Source organism: Cherax quadricarinatus, chromosome 31 (assembly GCF_038502225.1).
Source record: "Cherax quadricarinatus isolate ZL_2023a chromosome 31, ASM3850222v1, whole genome shotgun sequence".
NCBI classification, from domain to species: domain Eukaryota; kingdom Metazoa; phylum Arthropoda; class Malacostraca; order Decapoda; family Parastacidae; genus Cherax; species Cherax quadricarinatus.
The window spans coordinates 33,530,450-33,553,492 of record NC_091322.1 but is presented as its reverse complement, the minus strand read 5'-3'; the positions used below and the strand labels follow the sequence as shown (position 1 = coordinate 33,553,492).

Below are 23,043 nucleotides of genomic sequence, written 5' to 3'. Positions count from 1 at the left end.
AGAGGTACAGGCCACTATGGACAGATATGTTGTGCGACAGAACTCCAGTGACTCTGAAGCTGGTCCTAGTGGCATTAAAAGAAAAAGGGAAGTAACCCCAGAAAAGGACTTAACACCTTAAGTCTTAATGGAAGGGGATTCCCCTTCTAAACACTAACACACTCTCCTCCTCCCATCCCATCAATCATCACCAGATCTTCAATAAAAGTAAGTGTCATGTAATTGTGCATGCCTTTTTCAGTTTGTGTGTATTAAAATTAATATTTCATGTGGTAAAATTTTTTTTTTCATACTTTTGGGTGTCTTGCACGGATTAATTTGAATTCCATTATTTCTTATGGGGAAAATTCATTCGCATAACGATAATTTCGCATAACAATGAGCTCTCTTGCACAGATTAATATCGCTATGCGGGGGTCCACTGTATTACAGAAATTGAGACGATTTTGACTGGTTTTACAATGAAAAGTACCTTGAAATTGAGCTCAAACTAGCAGAAATGTTCGATTTTTTACCAAAGTTCAAAAGTAAACATATCATGCCAAGTGTCCAATACACGTCAACTGGCGAGTCTAATATTCTTTAACAAGTGCGCCAATATTATTTATACCATTTCTACACTAATGCAGTAGTCTGCATAACAGTAAATCTTCTATTTTTTTGTGAAAATAAAAATTCAAAATGGAAAGCAAAAGAATGTAAGAGGGGCATGGGACATGACTAATGAACAGAGGAAATGTTATTTTAGTGCACAGGGAATGTCTTTCTTGTTTATTCTGGACCCTATCTGGAAATTGGCATCTTTTGAAATTTGTGTGAAATTGGCAAAATTGCTAAATTCTGAACACTGTACTGGATAGTTGAAATCGGTACATGGGTGGTTTCTTGTACTCATTCGATAGAAAAAATGGAGTTCTAGCTAAATAGGTATGATTTCTGTCGACTAGTATACTGTAATTGGCCGAAAATAGGGCTCAAAGTGGGCAAAATTGCTGATGTGTAAACATCGTTGAGACTGCTAACTTCGCAAGAGCATAATTCCGTAAGTTTTCCATCAAATTTCATACTTTTGGTGTCATTATGATCGGGAAAAGATTCTATCTTTTCACGAGAATTTTTTTTTTTTTTTTTTTGAAATTTGTGGGACCCTGAGAACAAGTCTCTGAGAGGGCCTGTGGACCCTGAAAGGGTTAATCCATTCCAGAGAGCTTGTCCTTGACCAATTTTATCATTATCCAATTTAATTTTCCCCATAAGAAATAATGGAAATCTAATTAATCCGTTCCTGCTGTCAGGAGGCATGACAGAATAGTACTTCAATATGCTATTATCAACTCTACGGCTTATTTATCTATCACAATTAATCTAATACGATATACAGTCGACCCTCAACTAATGGCGGCATTAAGTAACGGCAATTTCGTCTAACGGCGCTTTTTGCCGTAGAAAAAATGTCTTAACCAACGGCGAAAAACTTAACCAACGATGTTCATCCGGAACATGTCCCCAGCCACTCCAAGACTCGGTGTGCCATTGTTTACAAGCTGTTGCGGTCGGTTTCCACGTGTGCCCCCCATACATTTTGGATTATTCCACTGTTTCTAGTGCTTGAAACTGCTAAATAAGCCACCATGGGCTCCAAGAAAGCTTCTAGAGCCAGCCCTTTGGTAAAGGATGTGGGAAACAAGATAGAATTCAAGAAAAAGTTTGTAGAAAAATACGAGTGATGGTGGTGGTAGTGATGGTGGTACTGGTTGTGATGGGGGTAGAGGGTGTTACTGGTTGTGATGGTGGTAGAGGGTGGTAGTAATGGTGGTAGAGGGTGATACTGGTTGTGATGGTGGTAGAGGGTGATACTGGTTGTGATGGTGGTAGAGGGTGATACTGGTTGTGATGGTGGTAGAGGGTGGTAGTGATGGTGGTAGAGGGTGGTCCATTGATTCTCAAGCTGGTCCTAGTGGCATTAAAAAACCAAGAAGGGAGGTAACCCCACCAAAGGACTTGGTACCTGAAGTCTTTATGGAAGGGGATTCTCCTTCCAAGCAACAGACAATCCTGAATTTTCCCTGCTGCTGGCACATCACTCATCAACAACTCCACAATAAAGGTAAGTGGCATTTAATTATTGTTTATTTTGCATGTCCCATTCCTTTCCATATAAGGAAATGTATATTTCATGTAAAAAAAAAAAAAAATTCAGACTTTGGGGTGTCAGGCACGGATTAATTCTATTTCCATTATTTCTTATGGGGAAAATTAACTCGACCAACGGCAATTTCGACCAACGGCATGCCCTCTGGAACGGATTAATACCATTGGCTGAGGGTCCCCTGTAATAAACAATATTAATAACATAGAAAAATGATATACGTATACTCCAGAATGAATAAAATATGTCATAATGTATGTGAGGATAAGTGGTGGAAGTGTTGTTGTTGGGTTTATAATGGCCACTGAGAGAAGCCGTACATATTAGTGGTGGAGGAGGCTTCTGCCACCATCACTATCCACAAACAATATATGTACGAAATTTATAAATAAGAAATATTTACATTTTAATTTATAAATAAGAAATATTTGCACTTACCATGGAGGAGATGTTAGTTTAATTATGCAATTAGTTTGACGGAGTGTAGTAGATATGCAGGAAGTGTAGCGGGCATGCAGGGAGTGTAGCAGGCATGCAGGGAATGTAGCAGATACGTAAGGAGTGTAGCAGGCATGCAGGGAGTGTAGTAGGCATGCAGGGAATGTAGCAGGCATACAGGGAGTGTAGCAGAAATACAGGGAGTGTAGCAGGCATGCAGGGAGTGTAGCAGGTATGCAGGGAGTGTAGCAGACATGCAGGGAGTGTAGCAGACATGCAGGGAGTGTAGCAGGCATGTAGGAGATGAGAGGAAGGCAAGTTTATTATGCTTCAATATGACGCTAATATCTCTACGGCTTATTTATCTATCACAATTCATCTAATATGACATAATAAACAATATTAATAACATAGAAACATGATATATACTCTAGAATGAATAAAACATGTCATAATGTATGTGAGGATAAGTGGTGGAAGTGTTGTTGGGTTTATAATGGCCACCGAGAGAAGCCGAATATATTAGTGGTGGAGGAGGTTTCTGCTACCATCACTATCCACAAACAATATACAGGTCCGCAATCACAAATCCGGCACTCAGTTATTTGGTTCCTTCAGTTACGCGGCACTAATTTTGGCTAGCATAATTTCAAATTTCCAGAGTCGCCACACCAACCTGCTGATACTGTTTGGTGGTGCTACTTGCTGCATAATTATTATTATTATTATCACACTGGCCGATTCCCACCAAGGCAGGGTGGCCCGAAAAAGAAAAACTTTCACCATCATTCACTCCATCACTGTCTTGCCAGAAGGGTGCTTTACACGACAGTTTTTAAACTGCAACATTAACACCCCTCCTTCAGAGTGCAGGCACTGTACTTCCCATCTCCAGGACTCAAGTCCGGCCTGCCGGTTTCCCTGAACCCCTTCATAAATGTTACTTTGCTCACACTCCAACAGCACGTCAAGTATTAAAAACCATTTGTCTCCATTCACTCCTAACACGCTCGTGCATACCTGCTGGAAGTCCAAGCCCCTCGCACACAAAACCTCCTTTACCCCCTCTCTCCAACCTTTCCTAGGCCGACCCCTACCCCGCCTTCCTTCCACTACAGACTGATACACTCTTGAAGTCATTCTGTTTCGCTCCATTCTCTCTACATGTCCGAACCACCTCAACAACTCTTCCTCAGCCCTCTGGACAACAGCTTTGGTAATCCCGCACCTCCTCCTAACTTCCAAACTACGAATTCTCTGCATTATATTCACACCACACACTGCATAAGTCATTCCAATTTCTTTTTCTCCATTTATTGTTTTAACCTGCTTACTTTTAGCCCTAGCCATGGTTCCAATGAATAAAAGAAATGGTTCTCATTTTGTAAAGCACCGACACAGTACATTATCCATTAAAGATAAGGTGGCTTTGAAGCCACTGTCGATTGCCATGAGCTCAGTCTCATGATGCAGGAGAATATGCTTTATTATTACGCTAATATCAACACTACAGCTTACAGTATTTGCCTATCACAATTGATCTAATATGACATAAAAAACAATATAAATAACAAAGCATGTTAAATACTCCAGAATAAATAATATTTGGCATAACACCGAGCAGTTCGATGGAGGTATGAAGAGGATATGGTATACAAATACCATTCTCCTATCCCTGTCTTGGAGACTTATATTAGAGAAAACGGAGTATAGCACAGGGCTGTGATATATACTCGTACTGCACCATAAACCTGAAACAAAAAAGCTATTTTCTCTATATAGATTACCACACATAGCAGCACATGTGTAGAGAACCTAGGATAACCCAAAAAAGTCAGACAACGTGACTTATTTTTAGTACCTGGCTTGGGTTAGCCATATATGATTTTTGGTAAATATTCGATTCCCAGCCAGGGTAGAAACATTAGGTGTGTTTCTTTACACCTGTTGTCTATATTTACCCATCAGTAAATGGGTACCTGGGTGTTAGTTGACTGGTGTGGGTGTTATCCTGGGACACTGACCTAATTTCCTTGAAATACTCTGCATAACAAGTATATCACTGATGTCAGCTAGGCCTGTATTACCTTGTACATGTACGTGTAGTAAATAAAGATATTGTTATTATTATTATTATTATATTATTTTCTCAGTTGTTTGTTGGGTTACCTTATTGAAACTTTGGCAATGTATGATGGAAAGATACTTCTTAACGTACACCAAAAATTAAAGAAATCAGACCATAAATAGCGGAGTTTACTTCTCAGCCATTAGAGGCCGCTTAGAGGTATATTTTTGTATGTTTTTATGGTTTCTTCTCATTTTCTCAGTCTCATTTGATAGAATGAAAAATATATTTCAGAAATAGATACGATTTTGATTGCTTTCATGATGAAAAGTACCTTGAAATTGCGCTCAGAGTAGCGAAAATATTCTATTCTTTAGCGAAGCTCAAGAGAAAACAAATGACGTCACCGTCCAATACCTGTCCGCCTGCCAGTCCAAATTCCAATACGGAGTCAAGAATGGGTTGACATTTTTTTTTTTTCCCAACAAGTCGGCCGTCTCCCACCGAGGCAGGGTGACCCAAAAAAGAAAGAAAATCCCGAAAAAGAAAACACTTTCATCATCATTCAACACTTTCACCACACTCGCACATTATCACTGTTTTTGCAGAGGTGCTCAGAATGCAACAGTTTAGAAGCATACACATATAAAGATACACAACATATCCCTCCAAACTGCCAATATCCCAAACCCCTCCTTTAAAGTGCAGGCATTGTACTTCCCATTTCCAGGACTCAAGTCCGACTATATGAATATAACCGGTTTCCCTGAATCCCTTCACTAAATATTACCCTGCTCACACTCCAACAGATCGTCAGGTCCCAAGTACCATTCATCTCCATTCACTCCTATCTAACACGCTCACGCACACTTGCTGGAAGTCCAAGCCCCTTGCCCACAAAACCTCCTTTACCCTCTCTCCAACCCTTTTGAGGACGACCCCTACCCCGCCTTCCTTCCCCTATAGATTTATATGCTTTCCATGTCATTCTACTTTGATCCATTCTCTCTAAATGACCAAACCACCTCAACAACCCCTCTTCTGCCCTCTGACTAATACTTTTATTAACTCCACACCTTTTCCTAATTTCCACACTCCGAATTTTCTGCATAATATTTACACCACACATTGCCCTTAAACAGGACATCTCCACTGCCTCCAACCGTCTCCTCGCTGCTGCATTTACCACCCAAGCTTCACACCCATATAAGAGTATTGGTACTACTATACTTTCATACATTCCCTTCTTTGCCTCCATAGATAACGTTTTTTGACTCCACATATACCTCAACGCACCACTCACCTTTTTTCCCTCATCAATTCTATGATTAACCTCATCCTTCATAAATCCATCCGCCGACACGTCAACTCCCAAGTATCTGAAAACATTCACTTCTTCCATACTCCTCCTCCCCAATTTGATATCCAATTTTTCTTTATCTAAATAATTTGACAACCTCATCACCTTACTCTTTTCTATGTTCACTTTCAACTTTCTACCTTTACACACATTCCCAAACTCATCCACTAACCTTAGCAATTTTTCTTTAGAATCTCCCATAAGCACAGTATCATCAGCAAAAAGTAACTGTGTCAATTCCCATTTTGAATTTGATTCCCCAAAATTTAATCCAACCCCTCTCCCAAACACCCTAGCATTTACTTCCTTTACAACCCCATCTATAAATATATTAAACAACCATGGTGACATTACACATCCCTGTCTAAGACCTACTTTTACCGGGAAGTAGTCTCCCTCTCTTCTACACACCCTAACCTGAGCCTCACTATCCTCATAAAAACTCTTTACAGCATTTAATAACTTACTACCTATTCCATATACTTGCAACATCTGCCACATTGCTCCTCTATCCACTATCATATGCCTTTTCTAAATCCATAAATGCAATAAAAACTTCCCTACCTTTATCTAAATACTGTTCACATATATGCTTCAATGTAAACACTTGATCTACACATCCCCTACCCACTCTGAAACCTTGCTCATCCGCAATCCTACATTCTGTCTTACCTCTAATTCTTTCAATTATAACCCTACCGTACACTTTTCCTGGTATATTCAGTAAGCTTATTCCTCTATAATTTTTACAGTCTCTTTTGTATTAGGTATTAGGTAGATGGCGAGAATATTTTGAGGAACTTTTAAATGTTAAATAAGAAACAGAGGCAGTAATTTCATGCACTGGTCAGGGAGGTATACCATCTTTTAGGAGTGAAGAAGAGGAGAATGTAAGTGTGGTGTAGGTACGTGAGGCATTACGTAAAATGAAAGGGGGTAAAGCAGCTGGAACTGATGGGATCATGACAGAAATGTTAAAAGCAGGGGGGGATATAGTGTTGGAGTGGTTGGTACTTTTGTTTAATAAATGTATGAAAGAGGGGAAGGTACCTAGGGATTGACGGAGAGCATGTATAGTCCCTTTACATAAAGGGTTGACATTATTTATACAATTATTACAATAATGCAGCACTCTGCATTACAGTAAATCTTCTATATTTTTGTGAATAAAAATTCCAAATGGTAAGCAAGAGTAATATAAGAGGGGCCTGGAGCCATGACTAATGAACAGAGAAAATGTTGTTTTAGTGCCAGGTATGTCTGCATTGTTTATTCTGGACCCTGTTTTGAAATTGGCATCTGTTGAAATTTGTGTGAAATTGGCCAAATTGCCAATTTCTGACCACTTTATTGGGTAGGTGAAATAAGTGAATGGGCGGTTTCTTGTATTCAGAAGTTGACAGACTAGAAGTAAATACGTTTATTCAGGTATACACAAATACAGTTACATAGAGTATCATACATAGCAGTGTATGTATAGAGAACCTAGGATAACCCAGAAAAGTCAGACAAAGTGACTTATTTCCAGTACCTGGCTTGGGCTTGCCATATATGATTTTTGGTATATATTTTTTTTCTCGGTTGTTTGTTGGGCTATCTCATTGAAACTTGGGCAATGTATGATGGAAAGATGCTTCTTAACGTACAACAAAAATAAAAAGACGGACGATAAATAAGGAAGTTCACTTCTCAGCCATTAGCTGCCTCTTTGCAGCATATTTTCGTATGGTTTTTATGGTTGTATTCTCATTTTTGCAGACTCGTTTGATAGAATGGAAGATATATTACAGAAATAGACATGATTTTCATTGCTTTCATGACGAAAAGTACCTAGAAATTGAGCTCAAAGTAGTGGAAATGTTCGATTTTTGCCGATGTTCAATGAACTTTGTGTAAGTCAAGTTGGTTAATTTTATTAAGTGTATTCTAACCTAACCACTCTGTAATCCAGCACACTACGGGTCCCAATGATGCCGGATTTGTGATGGAGGACCTGTAGTATGTACGTAACTTATAAATAAGAAATATTTACATTTTAATTTATAAACAAGAAATATTTACATTTTAATTTATAAATAAGTAGGTAAGCTTAAGCTTATACAGGTATACACAAATACAGTTACAGTGGAACCTTGAAAATCGAACGTACCAAATATCGAACGTTTCGAAAAAAAGACCATTTTTTTGGACAAACTGTACCAAAAATCGAACACGTTTCAAATTTCGGACCGCCGGGTATGGGACCTGTCCACTGGCCCACTCTGTCAGTGTCCCTGCGCAGGCGCCGTGAGCAGTCTAGCTTTGTTATGCTTGAGTGAACACTAACTTGTGCTCTCATTCACACATTTTACGATTATTTCGTTGTTTAGTGCTTGTGGGACTGTGAAATAAGCTGCCATGGGCCCAAAGAAACTTGCTAGTGGTACCCCTGTGGCAAAGAAAGTGAGAAACACCATAGATGTGAAGAAGGAAATAATACAGAAGTATGAGAGTGGTGTGAGACTTGTTGAGCTTGCCAGGATGTATGGGAAAAACAAGTCGACCATCGGTTCTATCCTGGCAAAGAAAGAACAAATCAAGGAAGCTGATGTTGCAAAAGGTGTTAATATGCTAACCAAAAAAAGACCACAAATAGTTGAAGAGGTTGAGAAGTTGTTGCTGGTGTGGATCAAGGATAAAGAGATTGCAGGTGATAGTGTTTCAGAGACGATTATTTGCGAAAAGGCAAGGAAGTTGCATGCCGATCTGGTACAGAAAACTTCTGGAACCAGTGCTGATAGTGAATTTAAGGCCAGCAGAGGCTGGTTTGAGAGATTTAAGAAGCGTAGTGGCATACACAATGTTGTAAGGCATGGTGAGGCAGCCAGTTCAGACAAACGGGCGGCTGAGAAGTTTGTACAGGAGTTTAAGGGGTACATAGACAGTGAAGAATTCAAACCTGAACAAGTGTTTGTGACAAAACAGGCTTGTTTTGGAAAAAAATGCCAAAAATGACCTTCATCACACAGGAGGAAAAGGCACTGCCAGGACACAAGCCTATGAAAGACAGGCTTACTCTTTTGTTCTGTGCAAATGCTAGTGGTGATTTTAAAGTGAAGCCTTTACTTGTGTATCATTCAGAAAATCCCAGAAAAACAATGCCTTTAAGAACAAGTTATGTGTCTTGTGGAAAGCTAATCATAAGGCATGAGTCACAAGACAAATTTTCAAAGAGTGGGTCAGTGAAGTGTTTGGTCCCAGTGTGAAAAAATACCTCCAGGAAAAGAAATTGCCACTCAAGTGCCTCCTGTTAATGGACAATGCTCCTGCTCATCCTCCAAACGTATTAGACCTCTTGTCTAAGGACTTCAGTTTTATAAAAGTGAAGTTCTTGCCTCCTAACACCACTCCTCTCCTCCAGCCCATGGACCAGCAGGTCATTTCTAACTTCAAAAAAGTCTACACAAAAGCAGTGTTCGAAAAGTGCTTTGAAGTGACCACAGACACTTAAGTTGACCCTAAGAGAGTTCTGGAGGAATCACTTCAGCATCTGCAACTCCATAAGCCTTATAGGTAAGGCTTGGGAGGGAGTGACTTCCAGGACTTTGAACTCTGCTTGGAGACAATTGTGGCCAGATTGTGTCCAAAACAAGGATTTTGAAGTGTTTGAAACTGACCCTGACCCTGACCCAGCTCACCCTCTGCCTGTTGTGGACTCTCTTGTGGCATTGGGGAACACCCTGGGGTTGGAGGTGAGTGGTGAGGATGTGGAAGAGTTGGTGGAGGACCACAGGGAAGAGCTAACCACTGAAGAGCTGCAAGAGCTTCATCTGGAGCAGCATCAGACCACAGCTGAGGAACTTGCTTCAGAGGAGGAAGAAGAGGGAGTGGATGAGGTGCCTTCTTCAAAGATTAAGGAGATTTGTGCCAAGTGGAATGATGTCCAAATGTTTGTGCGGAAGTACCACCCTGAGCAAGCTGAAACAAGCCATCTTTGCAACAAGTTCAGTGACAGAACCTTGTCCCATTTTAGGGAAATGTTAAAGAGGCGCCAGAAACAGAGGACTGTGGACAGTTATTTTGTGAGACAGGGGTCCAGTGACTCTCAAGCTGGTCCTAGTGGCATTAAAAGACAGAGAAGGGAAGTAACCCCAGAGAGGGCTTTACCTGAAATCCTCATGGAGGGGGATTCTCCTTCCAAACACTAACCCCAACTCCCTCTCTCCTCCTCCCTATCTTCCAGATGCCATCACCAATCTTCAATAAAGGTAAGTAAAAATGTTATTTTATATTTTATATTATATGTATGTATTATTTTATATGTATGTTATTTTATATGTATGTAAAACTGTAATTAATCTCTATAAAATGTATTTTTTGTGTGAATAATTTTGCGTTTCTGGAACGGATTAATTGTATTTCCATTATTTCTTATGGGAAATATTGATTCGAATTTCAGACTTTTCAAAATTAGAACTAGCTCCTGGAACGGATTAAGTTCAATTTTTGAGGTTTCACTGTATGTACATAGATTATCATACATAACAGCATATGTGTAAAGTACCTAGGATAATCCAAAAAAGTCAGAGTGATTTATTTCCACTGGGGTCCTTTTATATTTACACTTATATTTACTTTTATACTTACACTTTTATATTTACACTTACCTTGGAGGAGATGTTAGTTTAATTAGTTTGATGGAGGAGATGCTGACAGAGGTTTAGGGTGATGGAAGATACGTAGCAGGCTGGCGAATGTTCATTGGCCCGATACACATCCAACAACACTGGAGAGATGCTTTCGTGTCGTTTTTTTTATCGCCTACTCGCTTAACTTACTTGCTACACTGTTAATTCTACACTTTATCGCTGGCTAGCACTGTAGCCTTTACTGATACCTGCTGCTTTAGTATCGTACATATCATAGATTCACTGAATCACTGCAGAAGGCACATTCTCCCCTCTCTTCCTCCTCCACTTTGGTACTTTGCTACGAGTTTTTTCTTGAATTTTATTGCGTTTCTTTCCTTCTTTATCACAGGGCTGGCACTAGAAACTTTCTTTGGGCTCATGGTGGCTTATTTAGCAGTTACAAGCACTAAAAACATACGGAATAATACAAAATATATCGCATGTATGCGTGGAATCATCCTCCCTGGCTTGTAAACACTGGCTTTACATGGGCTTAGGCTGCGCAGACATGTTCGGGATGAATGTCCTTAATGAGTTTTTCATCGTTAGCCGAGCCAATATTTTGATGCAAAAACGCATCGGTATCCGATTTTATTGCTATCCGATAGCATCGTTAACTGAGGGTCCACTGTACAGCAGTAACTGCTTTTATGGACTGTTTAATTTTTACATACTAAAATGAGAACCTAGTACTATACTAAATACAATAATTGCAGATATATGTAATGTTAAAATTTATATATGGTGAAATGAGCTTTTGAAGAACTTGTCAGATCAGGTAGAGGATTGTAGGAAGCTGTTCGTTTAGCCAAGTGATAAGACATATGGAAAAAGACACTTATGTACAGTTCAGGACATTTATTACAGGAAACGTTTCGCCACGAGTGGCTTCTTCAGTCCTAGTATTAGGACTGAAGAAGCCACTCGTGGCGAAACGTTTCCTGTAATAAATGTCCTGAACTGTACATAAGTGACTTTTTCCAAATTTTGTCGGTATCACCATACCATTTCCTCACTGATAAGAGATAGCCTAAAAGATTTTTAGCTCATTAATTCTAAAATGAGCATTTGAAGAAAATTATGCTGGCCTTTAAGATCTAGACATCATTATCTATTCATGCTTTACTTCTTCCAGAACTCATTTTTAAGTTAGGCCTTTTAAAGGATTATTGCTCATAAATTTTAGCCACTCTCCATCACTGAAGACTTTCGATGGAAATTTTTAGAAATGCTCAGAAATTCTTTAAAGCAACACTGATGTCACTAAGCGCACAATCTTCATTTACTGGCAATGAAAAATAAAGATGTGATGTAAGGCAGAAAACAATAGTCTTTAATCTCCAACTTCCCTTCCACTATAGCAGTGTTACGGTGGGAAAGTGAGATCAACCAGAATCACCCTCACTCACCCAGACCCCTCCTTCAAATCCTTCCTGTACTGTTCATTCTTGTCCCTTGAATTTTGAAGCTGAGTTTTTCTATTCTGCACATCACTGAAAAAAGAAAAAAGCAATAGCATGACCTGCCCTCCACTGTCCATGAACCTTCACAAAGTACCAAAAAATGTCTGTAATGTCACCTATTTTAATTTGTGCAGCCAGGATTATTTTGGATAACAAGGATATCATTTTATGCCACCACCACCAAAACTATCAAGTCTTTTATTTCTTAAACCACTAGCTGCTTCTCAGACAAGGAACAGGAATGGAGTACTGATGTGACTAACATAACTCCTAGAATTCAGGGTCTTCACACATGCATCGTTGGGGGTTGCCATGTTAAAACCTAATATTAAAAAAAAAAAAAAACAGTTGATCACTGGATATTTCACCAACAAATTTATAAGGTTTATCATGAGTAGAAGGCAACTGTATAAAATGGTTAACTACATATTATTATTATATTTATGGATGAGATGGCCACTAAACCTAGAAGGGGTCATACAGCACCTTGAGAATGGGAGACAATAAGATAAGATTTCGTTCAGATTTTTAACCCCGGAGGGTTAGCCACCCAGGATAACCCAAGAAAGTCAGTGCGTCATCGAGGACTGTCTAACGTATTTTCATTGAGGTCCTCAATCTTGTCCCTCAGGATGCGACCCACATCAGTCGACTAACACCCAGGTACCTATTTGCTGCTAGGTGAGCAGGACAACAGGTGTAAGGAAACGTGTCGAAATGTTTCCACCCTCCGGGAATCGAACCTGGGCCCTCCGTGTGTGTGAAGCGGGAGCTTTAGCTACCAGGTTATCCAAGGGGAGAATCCAATTCTTTGGATCAAGAGCCTTTCATCAGCATCAAGGATCCTCCCTTGAGGGAATTTATTAACTCCTGCAACTGCAGTATTGTTCTTATTAAATTTTGTCATGCTAATTTTACTTTTAAGATTCTTAATAGCTGGTCTTAATTTGAAAATGTTAATGTAAAATGTTGTAAGCCTTGTGTGCTTTGGCTTGGTCAAATCTAATAATTATTAAAATGTTCAGGGGATTACTTAAATTATGAAAAATACTGGTAACACATTTATTAAATATACAAGTTCCCCAAGCAGCACAACCTTTGCTTTAATATTTATCTTTGGAGTCCAAAAAACTACAGGAATGGCTGAATTGCCATACACCAAGCAAAATGTAGTTATTTAAAAAAAAAAAAATTATTTTATTTCTGAAATTTTGAGATGAAAGCTGAGTGCATTATTGTTTAACTAATAACCTAACAATGAACCATATATCAGTGATTACAGTTTTTGAGAGTTACTGTGAATAAGACAAGATGCTTTGGCTACAATAAATTCCCAAAATTAACAATATGAGTCTACTACACAAAACTTTAACCAATTTGAAGGGTCATTAGATTTCAAGGTTAGTTCCTAGCAAGTGTTAGCACTGTATGACCCATTCAGGTTTAGCCCTTTCATGTAAAAATAAATAATAACAATATGTACTAATTATAATAATAATATTACAGGAGGCCCTCCACATTCGTGAGGGTTAGGAAATCAAGAACCTCACGAATCTTGAAAATTCGCGAATGTTTGGTGCGCAAATATAATGTAGGGAAATTTAATAATACTGTACTGTAGCGTTCGCAAATGAACAAACAAAACACTGACCACTCGTAAGGCTAGGCAGACGAACTCTGATGGCTTGGGATGGTGATGACGATGATGATGGTGATGATAGTTAGTCATGCAGTTACTGATGACAGCTGAATGAAGGTGATTATATGGAGTGTAACTGAATAGCATGATGAGTCTAGTGTGTGGATTCTAACTCTTCACTGCCGACATCGCTAGAGTCAGAGTTAGCAACGGAATCAGATTCTGCCATGGGTTGAGGTTCAGGTGAGGCGGTAGGAGTAGTGGCAGGGGTCATGGAAGGGGTAGTGGCAGGCATCCTTGTGAAGAACATTGTGATGGGCAACTGAGACTGCATCCTCTTCATGTCTACAGAGTTTTGTAGAGAATTATGTTCCTATTAGTGTCGCTCTTCACCTTCAAAGCCCTCAACATTGATAGGTCTATGTCATAAAAAAATTGTTTGAGCTGTGCTGTCATTCTCATCACTTGCCCTAGGTTTTCAAGGGTGAGGGCTTGAGGTTGACTGGCCTCAGCAACACTCTCCTCTTCTTCATCCTCACTCTCTGCCTGCACAATCTCCAACAATTCTTCATCAATTAGGTCCAGTGTATGTTCTTCAACCAGTTCTTTCACCTCACCCTCCTGCATGTCCTTGAACCCTTCACCACCAACTAGCCTTGCTAACTCCACAGTATTCCTCATGGCTCCGTTAACCTCGTCCTGAGGACCAAATCCAACAAAATCACACACACACACACACACACTGGTCACAAAGCCCTCCAACAACCCTTCACTGTCTGAGGGCACAAATCCTTGACACTCTCATGCAGTTGTTAATCTTCGAAGCTCACGAAAGTGGAGGGCTAGCTGTAATAACAATCCTAATCCCAAAAGGTACCCAAGGACTGGCAGAGAGAATGCATAGTTATTTTTTATTTTATTAACCCTTTCAGGGTCGAAAGGCCCTCTCCTAAACTTGTTCTCAGGGTCGTAAATTTTTTGGAAAAAAAAAAAAAAAAAGATTTTTTTCTTATGAAATGGCAGAGAATATTTTCCCGGTCATAATGACACCAAAAGTATGAAATTTGATGGAAAACTTACGGAATTATGCTCTCATGAAGTTAGCGGTCTCAACAGTGATGATGCATCTGTGATTTCGCCCACTTTGAGCTCTGTTTTCGGCCAATTTCAGTGTACTAGTCGACAAAAATCATATCTATTTTGCTAGAACTCCATTTTTTCTATCGAATGAGTACAAGAAACCACCAATTTACCAATTTCAAGTATCCAATAAAGTGGTCAGAAATTGGCAATTTTGCCAATTTCACACAAATTTCAGAAGATGCCAATTTCCAAATAGGGTCCAGAATAAATAAGACAGACATTCCTGGCACTAAAATAACATTTCCTCTGTTCATTAGTCACGTCCCCAGGCCCCTCTTACATCTCTTTTGCTTTCCACTTTGAATTTTTATACTCACAAAAAATAGAAGATTTACTGTTATGCAGACTACCGCATTAGTGTAGAAATGGTAAAAATAATATCAGTGCACTTGTGAAAGAATATCAGACTCACTAGTTGACGTGTATTGGATGCTTGGCATGATTTGTTTACTTTTGAAATTTGGTAAAAATCAAACATTTCTGCTACTTGGAGCTCAATTTCTAGGTACTTTTCATTATGATACCAATCAAAATCATCTCAATTTTTGTAACATGTCTTCCATTCTATAAAATGAGACCAGAAAAACTAGAATACAACCATAAATACCATATGAAAATACACTGCAAAGTTGCTGTTTTAAACCAAAAACACAGTCGGAGTTTTTTTTTCTCATTATGCACTGTGTGCTGCAGAGTTTTTTATACTGTGCACATTGACCACAGACCCATTCTTTTATATGTAGGCCTAACAGCTTTCTCTCACTAGATTTGAAGGCGCTAGAATTTAGGTGTTCTAGTACGTCAATAACCCTGGTGCGTAAGCCATACTAGTACGTCGGAAACCCTGAAAGGGTTAACACATCAGCTGATTCCCACCAAGGCAGGGTGGCCTGAAAAAGAAAAACTTTCATCATTCACTCCATCACTGTCTTGCCAGAAGGGTGCTTTACACTACAGTTTATAAAACTGCAACTTTAACACCCCTCCTTCAGAGTGCAGACACTGTACTTCCCATCTCTAGAACTCAAGCCCGGCCTGCCAGTTTCCCTGAATCCCTTCATAAATGTTACTTTGCTCACACCCCAACAGCACGTCAACTATTAAAAACCATTTTTGTCTATTCACTCCTATCAAATATGCTCACGCATGCTTGCTGGAAGTCCAAGCCCCTTGTGCACAAAACCTCCTGTACCCCCTACCTCCAACCTTTCCTAGGCTGACCCCTACCCCGCCTTCCCTCCACTACAGATTTATACACTCTCGAAGTCATTCTGTTTGGTTCCTTTCTCTCTTCATGTCCGGACCACCTCAACAACCCTTCCTCAGCCCTCTGGGCAACTCTGCACCTCCTCCTAACTTCCAAACTATGAATTCTCTGCATTATATTCACACCACAAGAGAGAGTGTAAGAATTAAAGGAATAAGTCAGAGTAGGATTCCAGAGGAACAATGAGTTAAGAAGGGAAGGGGATATGTGGAAACACAAGTAAATTATACTTATATAAAAACAGTGAGAGTTGTCAAAACTGCTTTTTTACCCATACACAATTCTCTTGGGAGATCCTGAAGAGATGTTGCAAAGGTTGATAGACAAATTTGGGAGGGCATTCAAAAGAAGGAAATTAAAAGTGAACATAGGAAAGAACAAGGTGATGAGAATAACAGAGTACAGACAATGAAAGATTAGATATCAGATAGGAAAAAGCATGAAAAAAGTGAATATATTCCATTATTTGAGAGTCGACATGTCAGTATACGAGTTTATGAAAGATAAGGTGAACCACAGAATAGACGAAGAGGAAAAGCGCGCATGGTGTGGAGAGCAGACATTATGAGACAGTAGGGTTATCATAAGTATAATTCAAAAGGGTTGTTGAGGTGGTTTGAGTCTTGAACAGTTTATGGTTCAAGGGAGGAAGGGAGTGTTGAAATGTGAGTAAGGAAATATTTACAAATACAGCGGTACCCGAGTTTCATACAGCTCCCAACTCGAACAATTGTAAGTGTATTTTTGGGGGTCTGAAATGAACTAATCTAGTTCACATTATTCCTTATGGGAACAAATTTGTTCGGTAACGAATTATGGCCGAAACTCGGGGTACCATTGTAGATTCAACAAAACCAGTTAATTGGACTCGAGTCCCAAATGTGGGAAGTACAGTACCTACACTCAGGACAGTCTCCAGGGAGGGGGGTATTGGCCCCCTTCAGCCCTTTTCACCCTGAGGGGGGGCTGTGTGTTATGCCGGGTAGCAGCCACTGGCATGACGTCATGGTCTGCCACCACACACTATAGTGACTCCTCAGTGCTCATGTGGCTGCCGTGGTGAGAGGAAGTGTTGTATTTTTGTTTCTCATCTGCCCCATCTTTTGTCTGGTGTTTCCTTTGGTTTTGGGGCTATACATGTTTGATTATGGGTAAAAGGAAGTCTTTAACACCTGAAACTATAGCTCAAATCATAGCTTCACAAAGCTGGGCACCAGACAAAAGAAACAGCGGAGAATGATGGTGTTTGTGAGTGTTCATTGAGGAACTGGGTGCAGCGTTTCAAGGCTGGTGGTGGTGTCGAGTTACCATCTGCCAAACCTTGGCCTGGCCCCTCGAAGAAGACACATGTGCAACCCCAGAAAAGCAATTGGTACCTGAGGTGTTGCTGGAAGGGGATTCCCCTTCCAAACTGTAAACAATCCAATCTCTCTCCTCCTCCAGTCTCCCATACACTAAGAAGAATCTCCAATAATGGTAAGTGTTATACTGTTAATGTTTCATTCATCATTTCCCATTGTATTGTTTATGTACTATATGTATATTTCATGTAAAAAAAATTTTTGTTTTAATACTTCTGGGTGTCAGGAACGGATTAATTGTATTTACATTATTTCTTATGGGGAAAATTGATTCGCAAATCGTAAATTTCGTTTATAGTAGCTCCTCCAGGAACGGATTAATTACGAAAAACGAGGGACCACTGTACATACATATGTACAGTGGACCCCCGCATAACGATGGCATCACATAGCGATTTTTCCGCATACCGATTACTTTTATCGCAAAATTTTTGCCGCGCATACCGATTAAAAACCCGCTTACCGATTTTCGTCCGAGACGCGTCCAATGTGCCCTCAGCCAGCCTCACATGTGCCGGCCGTCCCATTGTTTACCAGCCAGCCTCCGCGGTAACATCCAAGCATACACTCGGAATATTTCGTATTATTACAGTGTTTTCGGTGCTGTTTCTGGAAAATAAGTGACCATGGGCCCCAAGAAAGCTTCTAGTGCCAACCCTGTGGTAAAAAGGGTGAGAATTAGTATGGAAATTAAGAAAGATTTTGAAGGGTTTGGGGCTAACCCTGAGAAGCCTATGCCAGTTGTGGAATCCATTGTGCCTACTTCAAAGATTAAGGAAATGTGTGCACAGTGGGTTGAACTGCAAACCTTTATAGATGAAAATCACCCTGACACAGCTGTTGCAAGCCGTGCTGGTGACTATTTCAATGACAATGTTGTGGCCCATTTTAGACAAATCGTAAAGGAACGGGAGGTACAGAGCTCTATGGACAGATTTGTTGTGCGACAGAGGTCCAGTGACTCTCAAGCTGGTCCTAGTGGCATTAAAAGAAGAAGGGAAGTAACCCCGGAAAAGGACTTGCTACCTCAAGTCGTAATGGAAGGGGATTCCCCTTCTAAACAGTAAGAAGATAATGCTCTCCCCTCCTCCCATCCCATCAATCATCACCAGATCTTCAATAAAAGTAAGTGTCATTTAATTGTGCATGCCTTTTTCAGTTTGTGTGTATTAAAATTAACATTTCATGTGGTAAAAAAAAATTTTTTTCATACTTTTGGGCGTCTTGCACGGATTAATTTGATTTCCATTATTTCTTATGGGGAAAATTCATTCGCATAACGATTATTTCGCATAACGATGAGCCCTCTTGCACGGATTAAAATCGTTAACCGGGGGTCCACTGTACATATACATATATATACAGTGGACCCCCGGTTCACGATATTAATCCGTTCCTGAGAGCTCATCGTAAACCAAAATTATCGGAAAGCGAATCAATATTCCCCATAAGAAATAATGGAAATCAAATTAATCCGTGCAAGACACCCAAAGGTATGAAAAAAAAACTTTTACCACATGACATATTAAGTTTAATGCAATATAATAATTACAATAACAATAATAACAATAGAATAATCACAATAGAATAATTGACACTTACCTTTAATGACGATCTGGTGATGATTGATGGGATGGGAGGAGGGGAGAGTGTCGAAGTTTTTAATGTTTAGAAGGGGAATCCCCCTCTATTACTACTTGAGGTAGCAAGTCCTTTTCCGGGGTTACTTCCCTTCTTCTTTTAATGCCACTAGGACCAGCTTGAGAGTCACTGGACTTCTGTAGCACAACATACCTGTCCATAGAGGCCTGTACCTCTCGTTCCTTTATGACTTTCCTAAAGTGGTTCACAACATTGTCAGTGTACAGGCTGCCAACACGGCTTGCGGTAGCTGTGTCAGGGTGATTTTCATCAAAAAGGTTTGCACTTCAAGCCACTTTGCACACATTTCCTTAATTTCAATAATCATTAGCACCCTTGGTCTCGATGAGTTGGCACTAGAAGCTTTCTTGGGGCCCATGGTGACTTATTTTGCAGAAACAAGCACCAAAAACAGTGATAATATGGATAATATAGAATGTACCGAATGTATCCTTAGATGCGCGCACACTGGCTGGCTTGTAAACACTGGCCACGTCTCGTACGAATCGTATCGCATACCGGGTTTTGTATAAGGAAGCGAGGCAATTTTTTTCGATCAAATGCATCGGCTACCGGATTTATCGGATACCGATAGCATCGGGAACCGGGGGTCCACTGTATATATATACACAAACACACACACACAGTCGACCCTCAACTAACGGCGGCATTAAGTAACGGCCATTTTGTCTAATGGCGCTTTCTGCCATAGAAAAAAATGCCTTAACCAATGGCAAAAAACTTAACCAACGACATTTGTCCGGAAAATGTCAATGTGCCTGGAGCACGGCCTGAGCGGGCCCAGCCACTCCAAGAGTCAGTGTGCCATTGCTTACAAGCTGTTGTGGTCAGTTTCCATGTGTGCCTCCCATATATTTTGGATTATTCCACTATTTCTAGTGCTAAACAAGCCACCATGGGTCCCAAGAAAGCTTCTAGTGCCAAGCCTGCATTAAAAAGGGTGAGAATTACGATGGAAATGAAGATCATTGAAAAATACGAGAGTGGAGTATGTATGGCTGAGTTGGAAAGGCAATACAACAAATCACATTCAACCATCAGTAGTACTCTCTTGATTGCCTGTCTGTTTGCCAAGGAAGCTGTTGTTGCGAAAGGTTCAAGTATGTTTTCAAAACAGAGACCACAAATAGTTGAAGAGGTAGAGAGACTGTTATTGGTATGGATAAACGAAAAACAATTATCAGGTGATAGCGTTTCTCAGTCTATAATTTGTGAAAAGGCAAGGAAGTTGCATGATGATCTTGTTAAGAAAATGCCTCAAAATACTGCTGCTGCTGATGAATTTAAGGCCAGCAAAGGCTGGTTTGAGAGATTTAAGATTCATAAGAACTTAAGAAAGGAGGAACACTGCAGCAGGCCTGTTGGCCCATACTAGGCAAGTCCTTTACAATCCATCCCACTAACAAAATATTTGCCCAACCCAATTTTCAATGCCACCCAAGAAATAAGCTAGTGGCATACACAGTGTGGTAAGGCATGGTGAGGCAGCCAGTTCAGACAAAAATGCGGCTGAAAAATATGTGAAGGAATACAGTGGAACCTCAAATTTCTAACGTATCACTTATCGAACGTTTCAAAAATAGAACCCTTTCTTCGAACCAACTTTGTCCTTATTATCGAACACGCCCCTATTTTCGGACCGCTGGGTACCGGACCTGTCCGCCACCCCGCTCTGTCCGTGTCCCCACGCAGGCACCGTGAGCCAGTCTGGCTTTGTTGATGCATGAGTGAACACTAACCTGCGCTCTCATTCAAACATTGTGTTTAGTGCTTGTGGGACTGTGAAATAAGCTACCATGGGCCCAAAGAAACTTGCTAGTGGTACCCCTGAAGTAATGAAAGTGAGAAACACCATAAATGTGAAGAAAGAAATAATAGAGAAGCATGAGAGAGGTGTGAGACTTGCTGAGCTTGTCAGGATGTATGGGAAAAACAAGTCAGCCATCAGTTCTATCCTGGCAAAGAAAGAACAAATCAAGGAAGCTGATGTTGCGAGAGGTGTTAATATGCTAACCAAAAAAAGACCACAAATAGTTGAAGAGGTTGAGTTGTTGTTGCTGGTGTGGATCAAGGATAAAGAGATGGCAGGTGATAGTGTTTCAGAGACGATTATTTGCGAAAAGGCAAGGAAGTTGCATGCCGATCTGGTACAGAAAACTCCTGGAACCAGTTCAGTGACAGAACCATGTCCCATTTTAGGGAAATGATGAAGAGGCACCAGAAACAGAGGACTGTGGACAGTTATTTTGTGAGACAGGGGTCCAGTGACTCTCAAGCTGGTCCTAGTGGCATTAAAAGACAGAGAAAAGAAGCAACCCCAGAGAGGGCTTTACCTGATGTCCTCATGGAGGGGGATTCTCCTTCCAAACACTAACCCCAACTCCCTCTCTCCTCCTCCCTATCTTCCAGATGCCATCACCAATCTTCAATAAAGGCAAGTAAAATTATTATTATTATATATATATATTTTTTTTTTTTTTTTCAACAAGTCGGCCGTCTCCCACCGAGGCAGGGTGACCCAAAAAAGAAAGAAAATCCCCAAAAAGAAAATACTTTCATCATCATTCAACACTTTCACCACACTCGCACATTATCACTGTTTTTGCAGAGGTGCTCAGAATACAACAGTCTAGAAGCATACACATATAAAGATACACAACATATCCCTCCAAACTGCCAATATCCCAAACCCCTCCTTTAAAGTGCAGGCATTGTACTTCCCATTTCCAGGACTCAAGTCCGACTATATGAAAATAACCGGTTTCCCTGAATCCCTTCACTAAATATTACCCTGCTCACACTCCAACAGATCGTCAGGTCCCAAGTACCATTCGTCTCCATTCACTCCTATCTAACACGCTCACGCACGCTTGCTGGAAGTCCAAGCCCCTTACCCACAAAACCTCCTTTACCCCCTCTCTCCAACCCTTTCGAGGACGACCCCTACCCCGCCTTCCTTCCCCTATAGATTTATATGCTTTCCATGTCATTCTACTTTGATCCATTCTCTCTAAATGACCAAACCACCTCAACAACCCCTCTTCTGCCCTCTGACTAATACTTTTATTAACTCCACACCTTCTCCTAATTTCCACACTCCGAATTTTCTGCATAATATTTACACCACACATTGCCCTTAAACAGGACATCTCCACTGCCTCCAACCGTCTCCTCGCTGCTGCATTTACCACCCAAGCTTCACACCCATATAAGAGTGTTGGTACTACTATACTTTCATACATTCCCTTCTTTGCCTCCATAGATAACGTTTTTTGACTCCACATATACCTCAACGCACCACTCACCTTTTTTCCCTCATCAATTCTATGATTAACCTCATCCTTCATAAATCCATCCGCCGACACGTCAACTCCCAAGTATCTGAAAACATTCACTTCTTCCATACTCCTCCTCCCCAATTTGATATCCAATTTTTCTTTATCTAAATCATTTGACACCCTCATCACCTTACTCTTTTCTATGTTCACTTTCAACTTTCTACCTTTACACACATTCCCAAACTCATCCACTAACCTTTGCAATTTTTCTTTAGAATCTCCCATAAGCACAGTATCATCAGCAAAAAGTAACTGTGTCAATTCCCATTTTGAATTTGATTCCCCATAATTTAATCCCACCCCTCTCCCAAACACCCTAGCATTTACTTCCTTAACAACCCCATCTATAAATATATTAAACAACCATGGTGACATTACACATCCCTGTCTAAGACCTACTTTTACCGGGAAATAGTCTCCCTCTCTTCTACACACCCTAACCTGAGCCTCACTATCTTCATAAAAACTCTTTACAGCATTTAATA

General features: G+C 40.3%; 1 protein-coding gene across 1 annotated transcript in view; it reads right to left on the bottom strand.

Annotated features, from left to right (window-relative positions):
- Nucleotides 1-23,043, bottom strand: part of LOC128696442 (zinc finger CCHC domain-containing protein 7) — a 277,915-nt gene that overhangs the window by 42,917 nt on the left and 211,955 nt on the right. The window contains exon 6 of the mRNA XM_070090407.1: nt 12,095-12,178. Coding sequence (XP_069946508.1) covers nt 12,095-12,178 — 84 coding nt within the window. The remainder of the gene's footprint in view (nt 1-12,094; nt 12,179-23,043) is intronic.